The following is a 19,938-nucleotide window of genomic DNA, read 5'->3' on the forward strand; positions in this document are numbered from 1 at the left end:
AAAAAGTAGTAAGTTCTGATAGTCTTGAATTAAAAAAGAAATTGCATGATAAGGAAACTATTTATATTTTAAAATTTGGTACTCTGCCTCCTTTAGGTTTGAATCTTGAATGGAATTGGAAGACGTTGCTTTAAATTAAGTGCACCTTTACAGTGTTAAAGGTTGTAGATTTATGTGTTAATTATTAACTTTATTGGGGGCTTTATATAATGTGTTTTTTTATATGTTTTATCTCTTGAAGGCTTGTTAGCCAAGGCGCAAAGATCATTAAAACCTTTTTCTATCACTGACCATTGTTTTTTTGGTTATTTTTGTATTTTTTTTTCTTTTTTGTGGTATACTTGTCTCTCTGTACGAACTCTACTTTTATTTCCAAGGTAGTCAATGAGTTGTTCCTTAATCAGTCTATTTATCTTCCTGCCTTCCTTTCTTTTTTCCTTCTCCATAGTCTGCCAGTGAGAAACACCTTGGACTTGCATAGACAGCTCAGATATTATTTGGATAAAACTAAAGTTATTTGCAAATCTGAGCAGTTTTTTGCTTCCTTTCATCCCAGGTCTTTGGATGTAGCTGTTTCTAAGCAAACCATATCTTCCTGGACTTCTAAGTCCATTTTTAGTTATTCTTTTCATGATAAATGTCTTTCTTCATAAATAAAGGCTTATTCAACCAGGGCTGTTGCCTCGCCTAGTGCTTTTTCAAGTGGTTGGGTACCAGTTCCATCCTTGAGGCTGCTACTTAGTCCCCTGTTCAGGCTTTTACAAAGCATTACAAACTGAATATTATTTCCAGGGCCAGAACTGGCTTTGACAAGGCTATCCTGTAAGGGTTTCTGGAGGGCTGCTCTGTGCCGTCCTCCCAGGCTACCTCTTGAGTTGTTTTACTCTCCCTTAGGTTATGAGTACTTCAACAGTGCTACAGAGTTATGTGATATGATGTATAATCTCTTACCATAATAGTGGATGTCCTTCTCTTCATTGTTACAGTATTTTCTCCCTCCCTCCTGCCCCCTCTGCTCTAGCCTGTTCTTTCTTGCCCTCCTGGCCTAGGGGCTCTTCTCTTTTTTCTACTTCTGGGCGCACACATTTTTCCTTGTCCCTAGGGGCATTCTTTTCCTTCCGAGGCTCTTTTAGTTCTGAAAGTGTGCGTCTGTACATTTCCTTTATGCCTTGCACGGGAAGCATACATGTGACAGATGATGCCTATAAGTACTAAAGGCTTTGGTATACTGGCTGAACATTAGGCTATCCTTGGCAGAAGATCCCTTAGGTTATGAATACTGCAGCAGTGAAGAGAAGAACGTTTGCTGTCATGGTAAGATCTCACACAACTCTACTTTCTTGCATTACCCTTTTGGGTTATCTACTGCTCCAAAGGTTTTCACGAACTGTCTAGCTCCAGTGACAGTTCAAGTCGGACACTGCATGGCATTTACATATTTCCTTATTTCGACAACTTACTAATCTTTGCAAAGTATTCTGTCAGGTGACCAGAGCTTTTAACCTGGGTTTCAACTCTCTTTTCTAATCTGGAATTCCAGATAAATGCACAAAAAAACTCCTTAACTGTTTCACAGGATTGTGTTTTTTGGCTGCCTTCTAGGTCTTTCTTGCATAGGAGAAGGTGATTTTAGCTGAAAACTTTCCTGAGAGGGTTCATGGCTTCTGTGATTGTCATGATTTTTCTTGCCATGCGACATATAAAAAAAATCCAAAAAATACATGGACCCAACATTTACATCCTCTGGAATTTCAGATTCCAATTTTTGGCTTTGTCAAAAAGGAACTGCTTTGGTGGAGACATCAGATAGAAATAAATCCTGGTCTTCCCTGTTCTCTTCAAACCCCAAGACAGTCAATAACCACAGATGCCTGAGCTTTTGTTTGTAGAGCAATTTTGATGGGTGTAAAGGTGCAAGACCTGTGAAATTCTTCAGACAGATCAAAGCACGTAAATGTCAGAGAAGTTGGCTATGATTCATGCCCTGAAATCTCTATCACTTATGGTCCTGCAACCTCTTCAGGTGATTACAGACAGTACCACAGTCATGTGGTACATAAACTTATAGTGGAACACCAGGTTTTACCCTCTGTGCAGGCTGACTTTGATTGCTTGAGATGGAACTCTGCAGCATTCTTTAACCTTCTTAGCATCTTATGTTCCATTAGAGCAAAATATAGTGGGTGACATGCTGAACAGGACCAGGACAAACCTTCATGAATGGAAATTGAATGAGTGGGTCTCCCAGGAAATGATCCATTTGTGGGGAACCCTTTGCATAGATCTATTTGCCTCCTTTCAAAAAGATCAACTGAACAAATTCTGCTCCAGGGCTTTGTGCAAGTAAGCCTGCAAAATGGGTGTATTTTTATTCCCATTGTAAGGAAACTTCCTTCATTCATTTCCACTCTTTCTACTGGTATGCAGGGTAATTCTGAAGATTCTCCTGGAAGGCTGAAAAGCTGAGGCTCTAGAGTTTTGAGTGTGTTTTACATGAATTTCTGAGCTTGTGCTTAATAAATTATTCTTTCACTGACCACTCGTTTTGGATTATTAATTTTTTTCCTTCTGTGGTTCATTTAATTTTGAAGATTCATAAGGACTTTCTAAAACACATTGTGGAACTCCTTTTTTGCTCAGACAACATTGGTTCTCCCTTCTTATGAAATTGACCAAGGGCAATTACCACAAACTTCCTCACAGACTGGACCTGCTCACACAAGACAGTGCAAGTTTGATGCACCCCATTCTCAAACAACTTCAACTAACTGTCTGAAGGATTCAATTCTGATACATTTTGAGTACCTCTTTAATGAGGATGTGCAGCAAGCACTAAAGGAAGCAAGAAAGACTACTACTAGCAAATCTTATACTGGCAAATGGAACCAGTTTTCTAGTTGGTGTTGAGCCAATAACCAGGGTTCAAGCAGAGATTATGTTTCACTGGTTCTGAAATATTTGTCTGAGTTAATTTCCTCTGGCTTATTTTATTTCTCTGTCAAGGTACATTTAAAGGCCATTTCTGCCTGTGGAGCATCTCCTTTCTACTTTGTTTTTGGTGAAACAATTTCTTGAGGCAGTTTTACATATTAGGTCTCCTAGAAAACAGATGGCTTTTTCTTGGAATTTTAACTTTTTGCTGGAAAAGTTGGCCATGTTTCCCTTTGATCCAGCCTATCAGGTGGATTTAACATCACTGCTCTCACAATCGGCTGCTGCGAGCTCCTGCTCTGAGTCTCTTCCACCTACTGCCCTGCCCTACATTCACTTATTTAGCTCTCTATACCCTTTCCAGGCCCACCATACATCCGTAGTTCATAGGCTCTCCAGCCTCGAGCTCTGTAAGGAACCTCCTGTAGTTACAAGGTTTGACCACGAGATGGTGGCGTGAATCCACCTCTTTTCAGCTCCTATTTACCCATCCACTGTTCTGTACTCTTTATCTACTACCTCTCTCCCCCACTAATTTATCTGATTCCCCACCTCCAGTCCTCTTAAGCTGTTCTCCCTCTGTGCATGGTGGCCTACTAGCCCTGCCACCTACACAGCTGATTGTTCCTATAACTCACCTTCCTTGGCTCTCTCTGCATACTATTTCTCCCACACTACTTTCCCATACTGGCACCTACTCGCTCTCATCGGTCTAACTATACAGTACTGTCCCTTTCCCAACTCCCTTCTTTTTAGCTCTTCTGACACCTTCTACTCCCGACAGCCTAACTTCTGAGCTGTCCCTCTCTACTCATCACCCCTCCCCCTCCTCAGGATACAAAGCCTCAACTCTGGTTTATCCCAGTACTCCACCTGCTTTTAACTCCTCCCCCAGGAATGTATCCGCCCCTGAGGTAACAAATCCCCCTTGAACCTAAGGGCACCATCTTTACATCACTGCTCTCTCACTCGGCTGCTGCGAGCTCCTGTTCTGAGTCTCTTCCACCTAGTAAGTACCAATGTGTGGTTGCTGTTTTATTTTACAATGTTTAGCCTTGTATTATGTATAGTTATATCTAGTGCAAAGTGCTGTTCCGGTGCAGATCCGTTTAGTAATACAGAAATACAAGGGTGTAGTTATTTATTCCTGTTGCCCTCGGGCAATGTATGAATGGTTCTGTGACTGTTATCACATGTGTTACTAGAATGAGATGTCTCGCTGGTATACCTACATGCCTATTTAATTTAATTAAGTTAGACTGCAAGCAATGTATATATCTTTTTCATTTCACTGATGATTAAAAATTAAAAGATAGTTAATAGGGACATCAAAACCTAGGACCGACTTAAGGTTTTCTTTATCCAACGCAGCTCTACACTGCTAGATCCCCCCTACATTCCGTTCTCTTTACCTGGAGGTAGATGGTTTTTGGCCGCCAATGGAACCATGGGCTGCTATAAACCGCTAACACCGCAGTACTAGGTCATGGTCTGTAGCGGAATTTACCTGACACTGAGTGTTTAGAACAGATATTAATCTGTTGAAAATACCTTACCCTGCCTACCAACAACTCCATACAGTATCAGTAGCCCCCGTATAGTACTCGCTCGGACACGAGCGAGACTGGCGCCATACTGTAGATTCCTTTAACACTCAAACGCTCTGTAGCGTCTTAATGATAGATGCCTAGCGCTAAAGAATTATCTTGGTCCATTCGCTACTTAACCGTATTGCATTACTCCCTATAGTTGCCCTGTGAAAGAGGGTATTGTATGTTCCTGTCATATTAGCCCTTCTAAAGAAGGTAGTGTGGGTTACTGACAAACAATAGACACCTTTATGATCCATCCCTATGACTTGCAGAGGCTGTATAACTCTGCCGTTGTCTGTAGAAGCATCTGAGCAAGGGAACTAATGTGCTTACATCCATTACTTGACTGTTTATTCAGAATTCCGGCCTTATATAAGCTGCAAATATAAAATGCCAGCCCTGCTTTAATCGCTCAGACGTGTGTGAGCCTGGCATTACATTAAACCCCCTAATCACTGTATACCTGTAGTGGCATCCCCAAACCGGCAAATAGTTACTTTACTGCTCAAGCACTACTCTATAACAGGTAGTTACAGTGTATTTTGCGACTACGCCATAGCAGTAAGGTTGGACAGTTCCTACTGGTGAATCCGCCATGCTTCCGGGCAACAGAAGGTCCTAATGTATTGGAGTCTACCTACAAATGAAGGTAACCTTATTGCACATAGATTCTAACTGAACAAGAAGTTAGCTGTGTTATACACTAGCGACCACAACTTTGGACATATAAATAAGGTTTTGAACCAAAGGGTAATATCTACATTTGCTTGTTATACACCATGTATGAAATGCTATACTTTATTATTTAAAAATCATTAATTGTAAAGGTCTGTTATGTGATAAATAGTGTTTTAAAATGTTTAATAGTCATTTTACTAATGTTTTAAGGTTACATATCCCTGCGTCATACTGCAAATTGCTATGGGTTTTTTTATGCTGCATTGAGCTTTTATAGGATGGTTACAACTTCTTAATTAGCTATCTTACTTAACAGCAAGGGCTTGTGTGTGATGACTATACCGGGGAACTGGTATCTATTACTGTCCTTATTCCTCATTGCCTCTCCTCTTAACATTCTCTCTAGCTGCCCTGCCCTACGTGCACACTACATTTTAATCCTGCTGGAAGTGGTGAAGAAACCAACTGTATTCTGCCAAGGTCCTGATCAACCTATCCCTGAAGGAATAACTACTACTGCCTCAAGGGGAAACCTAACTAAAGTATGTCTGTATACTCGGATAGAACTCACTGTATTTCTGACTCTGCAGCAGCCACCATTCCCTCTCTCTGTACCCATTTACTTAGCTCTCTATATCCTTTCCAGGCCTACCATACATCCGTAGTTCATAGGCTCTCCAGCCTCGGGCTCTGTAAGGAACCCCCTGTAGTTACAAGGTTTGACCACTAGATGGCGGCCTGAATCCACCTCTTTTCAGCTCCTATTTACCCATCCACTGTTCTGTACTCTTTATCTGCTACCCCTCTCCCCCACTAATTTATCTGATTCCCCACCTCCAGTCCTCTTAAACTATTCTCCCTCTGTGCATGGTGGCCTACTAGCCCTAGTGCATGGTGGCCTACTAGCCCTACCACCTACACAGCTGATTGTTCCCATCCCAACCTGTCCTATAACTCACCTTCCTTGGCTCTACCCGCTCTGTTCCCCTGCCCTGCCCCCAATTCCTACCCGCCCCCAGTACCACTAGATTTATACTTACCAAACCACACCCCCTCCTACACCCCACCCCTACACATCACAACTAACCAACCTAACACACTCTTAACTGTACACCCAACCCACACTCCCCACCCACAACTCCACCATACCTCACTCTCTTGCATCCTCCCACACACACACACTCCCAAACACCTACAGCATGTACCCCACAAAGTCTCCACTAACTCCAAAACCTAGACTGATCTTATACATCATACCACCACTTATCACTCTTTATCTCCTCACCTCCTATGAATACTACTACCTACGTATCCCTCATTATCCCACATCCTGTACTACTGCTAACTTCCACCCCCATTATCCCACACCATTTCAACCATACCTTTACCCCAACTGTACTACCCCCAACACCTCTTCATTCCCTTAGAGCCACCTACATAAAAACTAGTACTAGATACTATGACCTACTCCAACTAAAAATCCAGAAACTAATAAGGAAGTCTAAACCAACCCTCATAGCAGATGGCGATATCCACCCAACCCTACCAGAAACCACAAGCTCCACAAATATTACTGTCACCAATCTACGGAGCACATATAATGCCCCTAATTCACTACTAATCTGTCACCTAAACATCAGAAGCATGAATAATAAGATTCATTATATACATGCCCTTATGGACATGCACTCCCCTGACCTATTATGTCTTACCGAAACCTGGCTCAAACCCACCACCCCTGGCAATGAGATAATACCCCCACCTACAATATTTTAAGACTTGACAGGCAGGGTAGGAAAGGTGGTGGAGTAGCCATTATGTATAAAACAACCTTACAGGTGTTCACCACCACCATCCCACAAAGCCCAATAACTAGCACCTCAGAAACACTGTTAATAAAGGTCCAGCTTAACAAACACAAAGCTATCAACATAGCATGTATCTACATGCCCCCAGGTGACAATATGGCGACCTTGGAAGGTACCCTCCAATGGCTATCCACTACACACCCCCAAGAAACTATTATTCTAGGAGACTTCAATATCGATTGGAAAACCTGTTCATCAAAAACCCCAACCACCCACATTAACTTAAATGGCTTCTCCCAAATTATAATCTCCCCCACCAGAATCAATAAGCCCAACAATAAAGAAAGCACCCTAGATTGGATAATTATAAACAAAACAACAAACATCAGTTATATACATCAGGCACCCTACCTGAGAACATGAGCGACCACTTCCTAACATATATAATAAGAAAAAGGAATGACATGCCTCAGCAAATCACCCTTAAAACCATTAGAAACACAAAAAACTTTAACCTCACCAATTTCCAGACCGAACTTAAATTTTGCAATTGGTCCAACCTAAAGCTACTTCCCCTAGACAAAGCAGTCTCACACTTTAATACTAACTTCCTAGCCATCTTAGACAGGCATGCTCCCATAAGAAAGATCAGAACCAAAACCAAATTGCTCCATGGCTAGCCAAAGTTACTAAACAAAAGCTAACCACTAGGGACACAGCATGGACCTCCTGGAAAGCCACCAAATCCAGTCAAGATCATATTAGGTACAAACAATTGAAAAACAAAGCTAAAAAAACAATTAAGATAGATAAACAAACCTGCTATTTCAGCTTACAAAAAAAGCACCAAAACCAGCCACAAAAATTCTGGTCAGGTCTCAATAAACTACTCCATCCAGGTAAATCCACTACCCCCACCCCTTCATCTACATTACATCTACCCCCTGAAAGTATAGCAGAGGCCTTCAATACTTTCTTTACAGAAACAGTGCAATCCCTAGCTAATAACCTACCTCCCAACTCAGCAAATGCCACCTCAGCCCCACCGGGTATGATCAAATATGATCCAATCCCCACAGACTATATTAAATCCCTACTTAAGAAACTCAAACCCACCACACTAGCAACAGACTTACTCCCTGCTGAATTCATACAAAAGGCCGCAAACGAAATATCATACCCTATCTCCATCTTAATCAACCGTACTCTCCATGAATCTTATGTCCCCTCCATCTGGAAAATCTCCCACATTATACCACTTCACAAAGGGGGTAACTCCACAGAACTCTCAAATTACAGGCCTATAGCCATTCTATCTCCCTTAGCCAAAATATATACATAAACAAATTCTAATTCACCTTATTCAGAACAATCTCCTAGCCCCATCCCAGCACAGATTCAGACCTGCCCATAGTACCACAACAGCACTTCTCTCAGACAATAAATCAGAACCTTAATCACAACAAACTCTCTTCTGCCCTCTTTCTCGATCTATCCAAAGCATTTGATATGGTCAATCACCACCTACTCCTAGACACACTCAAATCATTCAACCTTAACAACCTAGTAATCAAGTGGTTCCAATCTTACTTGCAGGGCAGACAACAAGCAGTATTATGGAAAGACAATCTATCCCCCCTACTACCAATCACCCTTGGTGTCCCCCAAGGGTCCATATTAGGCCCCCTCCTTTCCTCAGTATTCATTAATGACCTATCCAAAGTCATCCCTGAAGCAACCTGTATTCAGTATGCAGATGACTCTATCCTAATCTGTTCTGCCACCACCCCCTCAGACCTACAATCCCTGTCCCAGAGCACATTCAACAAAGTAGAGATCTGGTTCAATAATTGCCGTCTCCTATTGAATCCCAACAAAACCAAACTACTATTTCTCTCCCCTACCCGAAAAACCTCATCACCGAATATTACAATCTCATCCAATAATGGCACCATAATCTCTCCAGATCCGTCTACAAAACTTCTTGGTGTAATAATAGATAATAACCTTGCATTTGAGACTCTCATCGACAAAACCATCAAAACAGTTAACAGAAAACTAGGCTCCCTATATAGGATTAAACAATTTCTAACCCCACCAGCCAGAACAGCCATAGCTAGAGCACACCTTCTCTCAACCCTTCTCTATGCCTCTCCCATTTTCCTAAACCTACGGAAAGCTAACCTAAACAAAATAGCTAGCTGCTACAACAATATAGCTAGATCCGCCACAGCCACAGCATACAGAACACATCACTGTCAAAATCTTCAAAGATTTGACTGGCTAGAGCTACCCAATCAACTCCAGTACAACCAACTCATAGTTATTCATAAAATCCTCTACCAACCTAACAGTACACCCATTCTGGCAAATATTATCACCCCTTACTGCAACCTACCATCTCTCCGCTCATCTAACAAGATGCAAGTTCAGGCTGCCAAAGCCAACAACTCAGCTGGAGAATCACTTCTCTCCAACTCAGCTGGTAAGAAATGGAACGCACTCCCCCCAGATCTTACCACTATAGCCTCCTTACCCCAATTCAAAACATCCCTAAAGAGGCACCTAAACAAGCATTGGCTATGTCCATGTCTAGACCCAGGCTAACTCGACTTACATGCAATTCTTGAAGGCAAATGATGCAATTTGGAATAAACCTTTTACCTAAACCCACCCTAATTATAACTACTTCTCTATAACCTTCAGAACAACAGTCACTAATTCCTACCTAACTTCCTATACGCAACTTTAGAATGCTGTGTTTCTAACTCCTTACACTAACTTTTAAATCCCTTGTCTGTACCTCCTCTTGTGTATCCTATCATCCTAGCTTTTATACAAATATGTATTCAGCCCTTCTGCATCCAATTTTCAGGAACTCTCCTCTTAACTAAACACCTTTTTCTCACTAACCATCTTGTTTTCTCCGGGTAGTCACTCATGTCATCTATCATTGTATCATGCCATTCTATACACTCAAATGCTTTACTATTATTGCTGTAAATATGTAATACTACTATTGCTGTACATATGTAATACTGTAAACCTACAATGATCTTAAACTTCAATGTAACGATGTGTGGATATATATATATATATATATATATATATATATATATATAAAACCTCCTATTGGAACTTTAAGAAGTTGCATATTTTAATGTAACCATGAATATTGCCCGACATCTTTTTGTACATGTGGAGCTTTTCACCCCGGGCCTCTGCTGAAAATGGACATGTATCCAGTCGGACTTTCCCGGTTAACAAATGTAAAATAAAAATAAATAAAATAAATTTAAGGTTCATTACATGGAAGACTGTACTTCATATTTGTCTGACATCTGTAAAAAGAGTATCTGAGTTGCAAGCTCTAATAGTGTGTGAACTCTATTTGGTCTTTCACAGAAATAGGGACTCATTAAGAACAAATCCCTCATTTATGTCCAAATTTCTTTGAGTTTAGTTTGAATCAAGCCATCAATCTGCTACTGTTCTATCCAGACCATCAGAACCAGGGAGAAAGGATTATACTTACTCTGGATGTGCACAGGCTGCTTTGGCACTATCTTGACAGACCTAAGTCTTTCAGAGAAGCAGATCAGCTATTTGTTCCTTATAGAACAAAGACGGGCCAACCCCTGTTAAAACATTATTTCCCGGTGGTTGTTCATGGCTGTTGCATTTTGTTATAACCACCATGGTAAATCTATTTGTAGCTGTATCAAGGCGCATTCTGTTAGAAACCTGACAACTTTGACATACTGGAAGCATTCTAGAGGCAACAACTTTGTCCTCTGTGCATACTTTTACAAAGCATTACAAACTGTATTCCTTTCCTAGGTCCAGAACCAGTGGACCCTTTTCTCTTACCGGGTTGGATAGATTTTAGTAACCAACCCATATAGCCTAAAAGCTACTGTAGCAGTGAGAATTATGAACATAGTACAGTTCTGTTAGTTAAACTTACTAATAACAATCTTCTTCTTTCATTCTTTTCCCAGTTAGGGGTCGCCACAGCGGATCACCTGTCTGCTCATGATTGGCAGTGGATTTTTACGGTGTCAAGTTGCCAGCCCGGTGCCCAATCTTCCACAGAAGGCAAAACAAACATCCAAATTCTTCACTGCTGCAGTAGCAGCACCCACAGTCCATCCCCTTTCTGTTGTATATATCTACTTGTTGGGATAACATCTAGTTTGCTGTTATATCTTTTGAGGATCAGGATAAATGAGCTTTTTCTTTCATTATGGGCAGAAAAGTCCCGAAGATTGCTTCACTTTGACTGCTGATTTCCCTCTGTGGGACTCTCTAATCAGCAGACAGAGTGAGTGTGTGGAAGGGATTCAGAGCTTTGTGAAGCTGGCCAGTTGTTATATCCCACACAGCCTACAGTTATTGGTAAGTACACCTTAAACAACTGTACTGTATTCTACATTCATCTTTAAAGCGGCATTCATAGTTTTGACCTGGTGACATTTTATATATTGCCTTTGTTTTTGGTACATTGGAGGTGGTCTGAAGGGGTCTGAAGGTGAGAGTTGAAAGTCTCTGGCAGACTGTAGAAATGGACCTTTCATCAGTATCTTCATATATCTGTATATATTTATTAATTAAACTAGACCTGGATTATAAGTGGACAAGGCAAACAGTTTAGACCAAAAGAATGACGCTTCAGAGTAATAAATGGCAACCACAAGTTAATTGTATGTACACTGTAAAGGAATTGTCTATTTTTGGCATGGACCATATTTGGTTTTGCATCACCTTAGCCATCATTTGCACATAGACAGTGAGCAAAGGCACCTCTAACTTGGACTAACCAAATCATTTAAAAAAATAATAAGGAATGCTTTGGCCAGATAGCATGTCTAGCGTCACTACTATCACCTGATTGATTTAGATTTAACCTTACCCTAGTTAAGCATAATTCTTAACAGTGTTGTCAACAGGGTCAACTTCAGTGAGAGTAACCTTGTTTGCTTACCTTAAGACAGAGTAAACACTGGAGCTGTTTAAGTGGGGTTGATGGCATTTCAGCATGTTTGAGGACTTGGCTTGCTACTGTTCATCCTGATGTGTCTTAATCTGAACAATTGCCAGACAGTCGGCATACTAACATGAGTATATCGAAACATTATTTTTGCTTGCATATACCTGATTTTTGCTGCAGAGCTGTATTTGATTAAGTTACTACACATTATTGAGAATACTTGAATGTTAGTTTCATATCTCAATATTTACATATGGTTTTATTTACATTTATACATTGAATAGTTTGGCTTTAATGATCATGAGCAAGTGTGCTTATAGCAGCAGCATTAGTCCTGTTTTAGTGTTGGGCCTCTCTTTCTTGGCATCCATCTCAGACCTTCAGGCAAGCATTCCTGGCCTATGGTTATCTAAGTTTGTGGACCACTGTAAATTTGGTGCTGTATGCAATTTGATCATCCACTGACTTGTAATTGTTCCAACATGGGATAAACCATGCTAACAATTTGTACAGGGAAAATGGCCTCAAATTAAATGTCCAAAAATGTAGCATAGTTCATTTTGGTAAAAAAAAAATTTCTATAGCGTATAGGTGATACAACCCTCCAATCAGACACTGTCACGAGGGATCTAGACACTCTTTTTGATAATTCCTTATTGTTTGACCCTCTTATCTTCAGAGTAGTTTATAAAGCCTGCTATCTAGCTTATCTAATTTCCAAACGCATCTCCACCAGATCCAAAGTCTTAAATGCCCTTTACTCATATCTCATCATACCCATTATTGAATATAATGCACCTTTTGGCATGTAGTTTATTTATTTATTTAGTTGGCCTGGTTAGTCTGGCTGGGCAGAAAGCCCTTTTTCAGCAGTGACTCTGGGAGAAAAGCACCATTAGAATAAAAATGGTAACAATTTAGCGTACAGTTAACATATTCTAACAATAGAGTGAGCAAATACAATTTACAAAATTTATATTACAGTCATGATTCTACAGTAGTTTAACAGTAAGATTTTATAGAGCATAGTATAGAAGTAAACTGTGGAGATGAGTAGAGGTAATACATGGAGTTTAAGAATCAGAATAGGAGAGAGGGAGGTTGGATATAAGAGGCAGTGGAAAAGGGGGTTAGAGAAAGGAGTTAGAAGTAATAGGGATGTTATATAGGAAGAATTAGATTTGAGATGTGACAGGATGGTTGAAGATGAAAATACATGTAGAATTAGAGGAAAGAGAGGTATGTAATGTAGAAAAGTATAAAGGATAGAGGAGAGAAATGGGGCATAGAGGGGAAGTAGTTTACAGTGGCTGACTACAGTAGCAGGACCAGTGATGTTTGAGGTGTTCCTTTAATGCTGCCTTGAATAGTTTTGGATTGGTAAGGGACCTAATCTCTTGTGGCAGTTTATTCCAGGTCATGGATGGGTGGCATCTATAAATTTTACATCCAATTTTAGTTTTGGGTTTGTAGATTTGGAGTAACTTTTGGTTAGAGCTGTTTAGTTGTTAGGTGGGAAAGTAGTAGGAGATGAGTGGTGCGAGTGTTGGACAATAAAAAGGCAAATAATGGAGAGCTGCGAGAGTAAAAGTTGGTGAGGTAGTTCTAACCAGTTTTAGTTTTAGAGAGATGCAGTAATGGAATTTATAGTTTTGTTGTGCTGCAAAGCAAGCACTTTTATTGTAGGTGGTTTCAAGTTTAGTGATAAGAGTAAAGTCTAGATTAGTAAGGATCTGGGAGCCATACATAAGATTGGGTAGGGGGGTATGATTGAGAGAGCGTAATCTTGGCTTCAGAGGAAAGGAATTTTTTAGATCTGTAGAGCATTCTGAGTTTTTGATGGGTCTTTTTGATACAATTATTGATATGTATATCAAATTTCAATTGATCATCTATGGTAATTCCCAAGAGTTTGGTGCTAGGTTCTACTTGTATAAGGGTGTTGTTAAGAGATAGTATAGTAAAAGTAGATTTGACATGAGCCTGATTTTTAGGGAGGAAAAGTAGCAATTTGTTTTTTGTTTTTATTTTTGTTTTTTTTTTTTTTTGGATTGAGGATTGTTGGTTAGCCATGTTTTGATTAAGTGAAAGGCAGCTTGGTTGGCAGAATGGAGTTTAGAGAGGGAGTTTGCTGTTGTAGTAACAGTCGAGTCATCAGCGTACTGAACTAAAGAAGACTGGGGGCAGGAAGAATGGAGTTTGTTAGTGAAAATATTAAAGAGTATGAGCCCTAAAATAGAGCCTTGCGGAACACCCATTTTGACTGTTAGAGGTGGTGAGAGTGCTGATTGCCATTTTACTGATTGGGTTCGGTTGGAGAGGTAGCTTGAAAACTAGGAAACCGTTTCAGGGGAGAAGTTAAGTTCTCATAATTTGTTCAATAGGAGAGGATAAGAAACTATCAAATGACTTGGACATATCCAGAAATAGGCATGAAACCAGCTTGTGATCATCCCTGGCAAGAAAGACTGTGTGGAGGAAGGATAAGAGAGCTGTGGTAGTGCGGTGTCTGAGTCTGAAGCCATGTTGAGTAGGAGTTAAAAGGTTTTCTTTGGTAACATATTGCATGACTTGTTTGTAAACACACTTTTTGAGGACTTTGGAAAGAGGGGACAAGATAGCAATGGGACAGAAGGTAATGATATCTGAGTAGTTGCCGCCTTTGTGTATTGGAAGAGTGTGAAACTACTTCCATATAGTTAGGACTTTTCCTTCTGTGATTGAGCGATTAATTAGAATAGATACTGGTAGGGCAATAGACTCAGATGCTAGTTGAAGAAAGTTTGGAGGTATTTTATCTGTTGATGCGGAGCAGGGTTTTAAGTTGGATAGTAATGTTTTAATAAAGGAAGTTGGCACTGGTTTGAGGGAGAAAGTATTTGAAAGGGATGTGGTGGAAGGAGAGCTCGTGACAGGAGGGTTTGGAGTTGACAATGAGTTCGGATTTAATAGCTTAGGTATGGGGTCAGTAAAGTAGGAGTTAAACAAAGAAGCAATTTCTGCAGGTGTTTTGTCAGTGGATGGATTTGGGGAGGAAGGATTACCTGGGTGTAATATCTGGTTAATAGAGTGCCAGATTTTTTGGGGGCTTGATTTTAGTGCAGTAGGAGGGTTATAGTAAAAGTCCTTTCTATCTTTGTTTATGTGTTTCTTTGTTAAGTTCCTGACTTCTCTATATTTTTGCAGGACACTAGAAAGTTTAGTTTGGGACCATATTTTCCAAAGCTTGTCTCTATTTTTCATAAGGTTGAGAGTGGTTTTGGACAGCCAGGGTGAAACTGTAGATTTGATGCTTATGGTACAAATAGGAGCAAGAGATTCTAGAATGCTCAGAAAGGTAGAGTTGAACTGAAGGAGAGCTTCGTCTGTGGGGAGGTATTTTAGAAAATTCCAATTAACTTTAGAGAGAAGGGTGTTAAAAGTGTCAGAGTTAATGTTAGAGAGTTTGTGGTGGCTTAGAAAATTGGGGAGAGAACCCAGTAACATTTACTGGTGAGTGATCACTTATACAGTTTGGCAAGGTTTGGGGGTTGTGGTATTTTGAAGGTTGGGATATAAGTATCCAGTCTATAAGTCTATGTAGTGTGAGAGTTATTTGAGTAGGTTGGGTGGGTGATAAGCTGAGAGAAGCCGTATAAATTGTTTATTTTGGATTGGTCATCGAAGATAGTTAACCAGTTGATATTCACGTCACCAAGAGAATTATTTTCTTGTGAATATTTTGTGAAAAGAAGGAAAGTATATTTTCTAGTATGGGGATGTTGTCGCCTGGAGGTATATAAATTGCAGCTATGGTAATGGAAGAATGGTCATTAATTTTGAGATTTGCAGTGAGCAGTTCACCAGGTGAAAAGGATGGGGTGAGTTTAGGTAGGAATGTGAGGGTGAGGTGGTTGGCATAAAGTATTGCTACTCCACCTCCTTTTTGTTAGGGCAATCTAGCTGTAGTATGTTATATCCTGGGGGAAGGATTTCTCTGTCAGGGATTTGAGGTTTTAACCAGTTTCAGTCAAGGCGATAACATCAGAGTTGTGAAGGGTTATTCAGGCATGAAATTCAGAGACTTTATTTAGTATAGTGAGTGTTGATGGAAATTTGTTTATTAGGTGAGGGAGAAGTGGAAGGGGTTGGGGTGGAGATAGGTTTGGGGTTAGGATGTATGTCACCAAATAGGAGGAGGGTAGGTTGTAGATGATTGTGCTTTTGTAACGGTGTTAGGTAGTAGCAGATTTTAGGTTTGGTTTTTGAAGCTGGGTGGTAAGTGGTTACAATTTTGATTTTAGGGAATGGAGTGTTAGAAGGAAGGATAGATGAGGATATGATTATAGACAAATGATTAGCATGAAAAATTGAATAGGGGTAAGTAGGAGTTGTAATGAATAGGGGTTAATTTATAGGGATGAGAAGTTAGAAGGAGAAGGAAAGTTAGTGGAGGTAGGATGAGGACAGATAAAGTAAGTGCAGACATAGTTTGTATGAGTAGGATAGAGTAGTGATTAGAGGATGAGCTTGGAAAGGTCAGAGTAGTATGGGCTAAGAGAAAGAATAGAGGAGTTGAATTGTCCTAAGAATATTGGCTTGGAATATTAGGTAGAGACCGTGACTTTCAGTGCAGGTGTTAGAAATCTATGAAAGTACAACAGGTGTTTATAAGGATTGGAGAGAATAGGTCTGAGTAACAGGAAGGGCGGGGGTTGAATGTGCTTCATGATGTGCATGGCTATAAAGGAAATGATATGGGGGTGGGTGGGAAAGGGGCGAATGGAGTGGGGCTACACCTTCTGGAGCGAGACCACCCAAAAAACAATCCGTGAATCCCACTCAGTTAAAACTAGTTTCATTTTCTATAATTTCAAATTGTAGTACATGGGATTTGTTAAGCAAAATTACTTTAAGCAGTTAGGTTTGTCTAGTTGTCTAAACTTATCCCTTAACGTGAGAGACCTCTGAGATTTATAACTAAAGTGATCGATGTCCTGCAAAAACTAAGTTACCAGGACAGACTGGCAGCCTTTTCTTTTTATTCAGTCTGTTATAGATCTGTATTTAGCTTTCTGAGCCATAAAAGATCCAACCCTGTTTGACCTTGTATTCTTTGCCAGAACAAATGGTACCTCAAATACTTGGATAAAGGAGCTAAACCATCATCACCAGATGAATATGACACATTAGAGTGATAAATTCACATCCCAGTGTATCCCTAAACTCTGAGGCAAACTTCCACTAAGTACCCTGACACCTTCAAGGTAAACCTAGATAATTGGATGGGCATCCTTAAATTTTCCCCCTAGTTTTTCTTTTCTTGCCCACCTTGAGGTTGGAGGGAGCTTTTGAATGGGGGTTTCCTGACTAAACTAATAGTCCGCATACTGATTGGCTGGTACTTGCCAATAAACCTATGAGACTCGCATTCAAACTGCACAAGTAGAAATAATTAAATATCCCCCATAGATGCATATTTTATATAGAACAGCCAGCCTAAAGTCTGCTAAGCAATTTAGAGGAAGCAGCTTTCAATACAATTTTTTGTAAATCTCCGTGCATAAATTAGCAGTTGGGTACAGCTGATTGCTGCTTTTTTCTGCCACCTTCACATAGACACACAGCAGAGTTGGGAAGCAGAGTCATACCTTAAAGTTCCTCAGTTGAGAAATAGTGTGTGGGGGGGCTTAGTTATAATTTTATTTTTCTTGTGTAGTGGAACTGTAGTGTTTTCTTCCAAATCACCACAGGATCCACAGAAAACACAGGCTGTCAGGTAGGTTGGGCAGTAAACAACTTGATTGTAATGGAAGTGTCAACAAACAGACTGAAGAAGGAATTGCTTCTTCCCCAACCACCGTGCTTGAGAATGGAACACTTAGAAGCAGATTAGCATATGTGCCTTCAGAAATCAAAACACTTTTAATGCAAATGCTTTACTGTGGCCATTCGGAGTACTATCAACAGGTATCCTTTGCTGTTATTAAAATCATATGGGCAAAAGGACAGCAATGTGCTGAGAATTTCCAGGTCAAAGAGTAACAATTTTTTTTATTGTAGTGTTCATGTTTTTGTTTCCCTTTAGAAATTGTAACCAAAGTAACATTTGAGTAACTGACGTGTGATATGGCACATCTTTTTTTCTCTTCTTTTACTTACAACACATATACAGATGTGAAAATAATATGTGGTTAAGAAGCTTGATTTTTCTTTTCTTCTCCAGATGCATTGCACTCGAACATGCCCTCCATGTCCTTCAAGTTCGGGAGTGTTTCTTGCAAATGCCAAGTAAGTTAAATAAGCTGGTCTATATTTGTCCCCATGCATGTGTTCATCATAGTCTTTAAAAGGACTTAACTTCAGATTACAAAAACACTACTAAGAAAAGGGAGAAATGCGTGTGTCAGAAAACAGTGTATGTCAGTATGAACTTGAGTTGTGTCCTATATTTGTATAACAGAGCAATGTTTGTCACAGCACATCAGTGTATTTATTTTTTAGTGTTAATGAACTAAACCAGTGTGTTTTTGAGCAATAACACACGATGATTTGGAAAAACAGATACCGACATACCAGAAAAATGACAAAAGTAAAATATTAGCAGGTAAAGCATTTGCATAGTACATTGGCAGATATTTTAAATTAGCATAAGAGTATGTTAATAGATAAGTAACTGTTACTGATAATTTGTGGTCTTTCTGAGAAAATTAATGAGTTACTTAAAATGATTGGTACTTCCATTTGCAAAGTAAGATTTGTAATTGGATTTTGTAGTTAAATGTAAAAGTTGCCCAAAAAAGGTGAATTATGTGTAGGTATCAGAACAAGCAAGCTTTGTCATTAAGGTGCATACTTATCAAATGCGATGTTATCCTGCACATCTGTGGCCATAGGTGCTGTGTTTACAGAAATATTGGTGGGGATCATTAAAGCATGTCTACTTCAGCATGAGGTGTGGGGCTGGAAGTGAGGTCCAACCCAACTAATTTCCATGTTCTGTGGTCATTCATCTAGGTCCATCGACTTTTGATACAAAAGTTGAAAGAAAAGATCCCTTTTTATGAAATAAAGATGTTTATTTATTTATTTATCATTTGTTGACCGGGAAAGTCCGACTAGGTTCCACAGAGCCTGTTTTCAGCGGAGGCCCGGGGAGAAATGCTCCAGATGCATGTCTTTGGAATGTGGGAGGAAACCGGAGTACCCGGAGGAAACCCACTCAAACACAGGGAGAACATGCAAACTCCACACAGAAGGCACCCCAGCCGAGAATCGAACCGGAGAACCTCTTGCTGTGAGGTAACAATGTTAACCACTGCACCACTGTGCCGCCCCATGTTTCACTGTTGCAGTCATCACATTTGGGTTATCCCTGCCAGGGTAGCCCTCGGCCAGCCCAAATACCAGAGACATAGTATTTCTGCATCGGTTGCTGTCGCTTAATTGTACCACCATTAGCTTTGCACCTAAAAGCACAAACTAACTTCATTTTGTAACATACTATCTAGATTTACTGTTCAAAAAATTTTCTTAAAAGTATATGAGTGTTTCAAAGATACATAACCTTTTATTGATAAGCTCCACCAGTAGGCCTTTACTGTTATTATATTGCGTAAAGTTGCTAAACTGCATACATTGTGAGTATATAATTTCAGTTTAAGGTGGCAGAATGCTGCCCATGTTTAGAATATTTAATTTCCATCTTGTCACTGCATCCGAAGTAAAAATCATACAGGTTTATCTAGACTAAGAATGAGCTTTTGACTGCCAGCTTGACATGAGCAAAGGTCCGTATCCTGGGTGGGACAGTGTGCTACAGTCATATTCAGCAATATGTTATACAGAATTTTAAAAAAGTTGAAATTTTTTCTTGTATGCATTTTGTACATGTGTATCCTTTAATTTTTTGAAATGTGTGTTGTTCTATACATAAGTACTAAATATTGGGTTACATTTT

The 19,938-nt window shown here is 39.9% G+C and overlaps 1 protein-coding gene across 1 annotated transcript in view; it reads left to right on the top strand.

The window, feature by feature from the left end:
• The window catches only part of CTC1 (CST telomere replication complex component 1), a 1,463,250-nt gene that overhangs the window by 1,327,343 nt on the left and 115,969 nt on the right, over positions 1-19,938 (top strand). Inside the window, exon 24 of the mRNA XM_044070869.1 lies at positions 18,205-18,269. Coding sequence (XP_043926804.1) covers positions 18,205-18,269 — 65 coding nt within the window. The remainder of the gene's footprint in view (positions 1-18,204; positions 18,270-19,938) is intronic.

This window comes from Protopterus annectens, chromosome 4.part1 (assembly GCF_019279795.1).
Source record: "Protopterus annectens isolate FY-2018-M chromosome 4.part1, PAN1.0, whole genome shotgun sequence".
Lineage (NCBI taxonomy): Eukaryota > Metazoa > Chordata > Ceratodontiformes > Protopteridae > Protopterus > Protopterus annectens.